Raw genomic sequence first — 6,000 nt, 5'->3', positions numbered from 1 at the left:
GACAGCTGAGTAATGTCAACGTCAAATCACAAATGATACGGCTTATCGGAGCTGATAAATAATAATTAATAAGCAGTGTTGTAAGCTAAAATAATTGAATGTATTTGCTTTAAAATTCACAATTTATTTATGATTTTAATTATTTATATACTTAAAAATGTAAACTTTTGAACAAAAAAAACATAGCGATCATTAGTTCAAATTTAGTGTATAGGAACGTATGTCAAGATATAAACTGATATAATATACATATAATTAAACAATACTCTTTGTAATACAAAACACTTAAATTTAAAAATAATATTGCCACATAACATAACAACCGCAAAAATCTGATTACTTAATCCCAATCTCAGTTTAGCGTAAATTAATTATCAGTAGTAAATAAGTGTTAAGTATATTCAACTCAAATGAAACAAAGCATTATAGTATTCTATAATGCTATAAAACATTAAAATCCTTTATAGACCCACCCTTATTATATTTTTAAGAGAGTACTTTTATTTCCAAATTTAAATAGAATAGCCAATATGGCCCAGTGGTAGCAGAGATGAGAATCTTAATTTACATTGCAGGTTCAAAACCTGTTAAGCATTACTTAATCTACATATATTTTACTTGTGTTTCATTAAATATATCTCGTTCTCGGAGGTGAAGAAGAAATAAATGTGAGAAAACCTACACGAATTTATTGAAAATCTGTTAATCATTTTTATCCACTACATATATGAGGAGCTTGATAAAATAAATTTTATAATAGATAAAATCTTCTTAGAACTTTCTTCTTAGGCCCATCGTCTGTCAGTCCCGTTTTAAGTACAACAAACGCCCAAGCATTGTTTTGGCGATCACGAATAAGGATTTTTAAAAGACCTTTTGGGGGCAAATCACCGGTAGTCGTCAGCAACGCTCTCCTCAAACGTCGGCGCCCGGGTTTCTTACATCCCTACCCTGGATTAAAACAGGTTTGCAGACACAACACCTGCCACTAACTCACCTATGTATCTATATATAACTTATCTAATGAAACTGTAATTACCAAATCGCCTTACAATCGGCGAAGACGTCGCGTGCCATGTCTTAAATTCAATCGAACTGATAACCTGCTTTTTTTTCTAAATCGGCTAAAAGTATAAAAAATGAATATTCCTCGTTTTTGTTTCTTGCATTAATTTTTATTGTTATGACGGTCAAAATCAAAATATACTTTATTCAAGTAGGCTTTACAAGTACTTTACATTTGTATTAAAATTAATTAATTGTATTAAACGTCAAGTTACTAGCAGTTCTGATCGTAGATTATTCCGAGAAGAACCAGCAAGAAACCCAGTAGTTCCTCTATTCCAACATTTGAGATACAAAGTGTTGTTAAAGTTAAATACAATTAAATGAATTTATATATACAGCTTGAAAGTAAACAACTATTAGCTCCACGATTTTTTATAGTCTATATAATCGTGTGTTGAATAATATGCCTTTTTAATTCATGTTTTTAACAAATTATTTCATATCTGGTGTATCCAGTAAGAACGTTGATAAAAGTTGAATTTTCTATATGTGAAGTTCAAGTATAAAAATTAGTTGATGGTTTATGATATGATTTCTATTATAGTGATAATTTAGGGTTGGGTTGTCTGGAAGAGATGGGTAATTAGTCTTAAGTCCGCCCATTGTACAACGCATGAAATAATTGTTTATATATTCTTTTGAGCATTATTACTAATTTTGTTTTATTTTTTATTTCATTTTTTGTGTTTAATCCTAAGCTTTCTTTATTTTTGGTTTGTGGGGTACATTAAAGTATATTTCATTCATTCATTCGTAATTTAATTAATTGACAATTGATTTTGTGGTTTTCACACGCCGACTTATTATAACGCAGATTGTTTATAGGCAAAAGTTGTCATTAACCTTAAGTTACTGCTAAAAATTACATACAAAAATAATGCTGTACTTAGGCGCTTACGCATAATTTATCCGATTTAATTGGAATGCTGTACAGATTTTAATAGCACTTGCGTAAAGGTTTCTAGAATTAAGCATAATATCGTCAAAGTACAATACGTGTAAGTAGTGCGTGAGTCATGTCGTGCTTAGCGGCAAATAATTGATAGTTTTTTTTAAAATGAAAACATAGCAAACGCTTTACAAAGTATGTCAGGCAAAAGATAGTTGCTTAATAATACTTTTTATGTACATCATCAATCTGTCTGTTTGTAAATTTGTTTATAAAATAAACAAACAAATTTACAAACATTAGTATAACTCAAAATCTTCGAATAGTTTTATTTGTTTTACCTATTTCGTTATTAAAAGTAATCATATTTAAATTCCAAAATAGACAACACATACAATTATAATCAATAAGGTCATTGATTTAGTTACGGAACCGTTAGTAAGTATATTTTGTTGGATTTGTTATTAATACAACTCCTAAATGTTGTGGATATTTTATATTTCATATAACACTTAAAACAGCATTAGCTATGGCTCGTGACACTATTTTGTCTCAGTTATGCCGCATTTTCAGTGCGATAAGTTCCGTTTTTTTCGCTTGTCGGGGAAATGCGAGTTAATTTGACGTAAAGCGATTACGGCCGGTCGCGCTGCGCCGGCGCAGTGTGGCTACAGACGTGACGCGCGCCACCTCCCAATATCTCTACTTAATGGCCGGTATTTTATCGAGAATAACGTAAAGCCAATGTACTCAGTAAAATAATTCATTGCTAGCTTTCAGTCGGAAAGTTTAAATAATGAAAATGAATGAATAACTTTCATCTTTTATTGAATTAAAATGATGTGAGATGGGGTACAATATTAATATCCAACTAATATATTACTTGGACAATGAAATGAGACGAAATTCCTATCTAACGAACCGGCTACGCGTTCAACGACGACAGTGAAATATTATATATTTTCTCTGAAAATTCTTCATGGCGCGCAGTCGGTCTTATGCCTAGTTGTAGATTTGCCGATCGACCGCATAAGACTGAATATACCGTGGAACAAAAATGTGCTTCTTAAATGTTTTACGCCTACATGTGTCTCAAAGTCAAAGGCAAAAGCGTCTTTATAAGCAATATATGGAACAATTGGCAGGAGCATACGTCGAGAGATGTCCCGAAATGACAATGCACTGGGATTCTAGGTACAACTACAGGATGCCAAGCCCTGAATGGCGTTATTCCTTGCCGTGCGACGAACGATTTTTCGAAACAGAAGAACAACACGATCTAGCTTGTTGTTTAACGGAGTGCTCTGATAGCGGGCGGTGTTCTTCGCCCTGCTGTTCAGAAGTGATATTTAATGGTGGGCAGCATTTCAGTGGGAAGGCTGGCCATGTATGCCGACGATATCCAGTTTGCTATCCTGGAAATTTCGGGTAAGTTACATTCTAAACTTAACGATTTAACAAATGTAAATTTACCAATATAATACGTAACTAGATTTATTTACTCATCATTATTGAATTCCTTCAATTTAAAAAACTCTATGAAACAAATGTATCGTCTTGACAGTGAGTTTATTATCCGGAACATCGTTGAAAAAATTCTCTTTTTTATGATATAGTTTAAACAAAACATACAATAATCATTAAACACAGTATGTAGCTCCTATTGTATTAATTAAATAAATATTTCCAATATTTTTAAGCTTGGGCTGTGTTTCTAATAAATATTTAATGTGTGCAATTGAAATGACCTATAAATTTAAACATTCGTGTAAAGAGTTTTATATGTATAGATATACTTTTTTTAGTATACGTATATCACACATGATGTCTAACGAATATCGATTAAAAAATTACTATTTCAGAATGCCAATATATGGTTGTTGCGATATATGTACAAATAATTTACTAAGTAATGTTTGAATATATTGTGAAAAAATACGTCAAACAAAATTTGAAATAATCTTAAAAGTATATCTCGTAAACGTTAAACAAAACTAGGTTAGCTTGTGTCAAACTCCGTTGTATAGCTTCGTTAAATGACAGCAATAGTCCGCGTATGCAATAGAAAAGTTGCATCAAAGCCAGCGAAGCGGAAGAACAGCACGCATTGACTTCTGTTTTATTAATAAGATAGCTGAGTTATTAATGAACAGTTATATTCTTTATAAACAATGGCCTTATACTAATATCGGGGGGGTTTTTGTACCACTATCTGTGTATACCCCTGAATTATTCTTCTGCAATTATTGTGTTCTTTTGTGAGGATGAGTTTGCACGTGTAATACATGCTTACGATACTAAAATAACGGTCATAAAGCGATTGTATTAAGAGTACCAATGGCGTAAGAGTCAAAAGAAGTTGGTTATTTTTTTTGTAATTTACGTAAAAGATCGTCGTGTTCGGAAATATTCAAATATTACATTTATTAAGTAATAATTGTCGGCTGCGGTTTCTCGCACGTATTAGGGATTGGTCGCCTATATACTTCCTTGGAGTTCAAGCTTGCTTCATATCGAATTTTATCAAATTCGTATTCAGTGCTTTGCCTGTAAAGGGCAACAAACAGACAGATATTCGCATTTATAATATTAGTATAGATTAAACAGGCGCGAGAAAGCATCTTTGTTTTCTGTTACAGTCATTTGTATGTATGATGTTATAACTATGTTATGTATACGTTGTTTTTTATTTATATTTTAATGATATCTCTACATAATTTTATATCAATGCCATTATTCGAGTGTACGTTTTTTGTTTGTTCTTTGTCGGTTCGTTAATTACGAATTTCTAATATATTATATACAAATTTATCTACATTTAGATGTTATATAATTACATTTGATAACATTCTTACACTTACTTACAGACGCAATATTACATTATAGTAATTTGCGTCTTATTTTTAGTTGTTGATGTTATGTACATATATTATTTATATTCTTTTAAATTAAAGACTAATTATTACACACAGTACTCTAAGGTTGACGAAATAGATCCTCTTTGGAATAAGAACTCTTTGATAACGAAAATTTTGAATTAACCTTAAGTGTTATTTGCATATTTGTTTATTTTTATTACAAATATGCACTAACTCTGTCAAAAGCAATATTAGATCATAATAATTACATATAATTAAGTACGATTAAAAACGTAAAATTTACGTTTATAAGACTAAGATTATATGTTTATTTCGAAAAACAATCGTTTTTTTTCATTTTAATTATATCTCTACATATTTTTGTATCGGTACCATTTTTCGAGTGTTTTGTTTTGTTTTGTTCTTTTTCGGTCCGTTAATTGTGAATTAAGTTTTTATTTATATTATTTAATAAAAATATTAGGCATTGAAATGAACCCTTAGCATATTATGCCCATTTCGTTTTTTTTTTTAATATTCTAATTTTCCACTATAGCCAAATATTTTTTAGACTTGACTTCGGTGTCAACCGCCCGGACGTTAAGAATGATAATAACAGATATAAGTATATATTTTATTAAGCTGTCATAAAAATAAATATAAATACATGTTTATTAATAAAAGAGGCCGTTGTCCGCCAAGAGTACATCTAGTGTAATGAGAATCAGTAAAGCGTAAACAATGCGTGAATGCTAAGTCGTGATCATGAAAGAAAATATGGTATAATTTGAATATTAATGTCTTAGCCTACTTCCGACGTGAAAAAAAAAATGCTTTTAAAATTATTCGAATTTTAAAAACTGTCTTTACGTTTACTTATTTTTAGCGGTTTCATACTTTCCTTTCGCTATCTTCGGTGCGTTACATTTATTCTAACTTGAGACTCTACGCAATTAAATAATTTATTTTTACAATATATTTGGAATGAAACATATATTAGATTTTAGATTTGATGTACGAGTCAACTGATGCATATCAGTATATCATTAGATGGTTCCTTTTTATCATCCAAAAGATCATACTATTCAACTATTTTGTACTAAACCGCGAAATTTGTTGTCTTTGACGATATAAAAATATAATAATAAGTGATGAAAAATAAGAATGGGTATGATGTAAGGAATG

The 6,000-nt window shown here is 30.5% G+C and overlaps 1 protein-coding gene across 3 annotated transcripts in view; it reads left to right on the top strand.

Annotated features, from left to right (window-relative positions):
• The first annotated feature begins 2,600 nt into the window (after positions 1 to 2,600).
• LOC125070163 (espin) overlaps positions 2,601 to 6,000 on the top strand; it is a 94,878-nt gene continuing 91,478 nt past the window's right edge. For all 3 annotated transcript variants that reach the window (XM_047679899.1, XM_047679900.1, XM_047679897.1), the window contains exon 1: positions 2,601 to 3,385. In XM_047679899.1, the coding sequence (XP_047535855.1) occupies positions 3,015 to 3,385 (371 nt within the window). In that variant the 5' untranslated portion in view covers positions 2,601 to 3,014. The remainder of the gene's footprint in view (positions 3,386 to 6,000) is intronic.

The sequence above is a fragment of the Vanessa atalanta genome, chromosome 16, assembly GCF_905147765.1.
Source record: "Vanessa atalanta chromosome 16, ilVanAtal1.2, whole genome shotgun sequence".
Taxonomy (NCBI): domain Eukaryota; kingdom Metazoa; phylum Arthropoda; class Insecta; order Lepidoptera; family Nymphalidae; genus Vanessa; species Vanessa atalanta.
The sequence above is the reverse complement of the archived record's forward strand: the minus strand, read 5'-3'. Positions and strand labels throughout refer to the sequence as shown.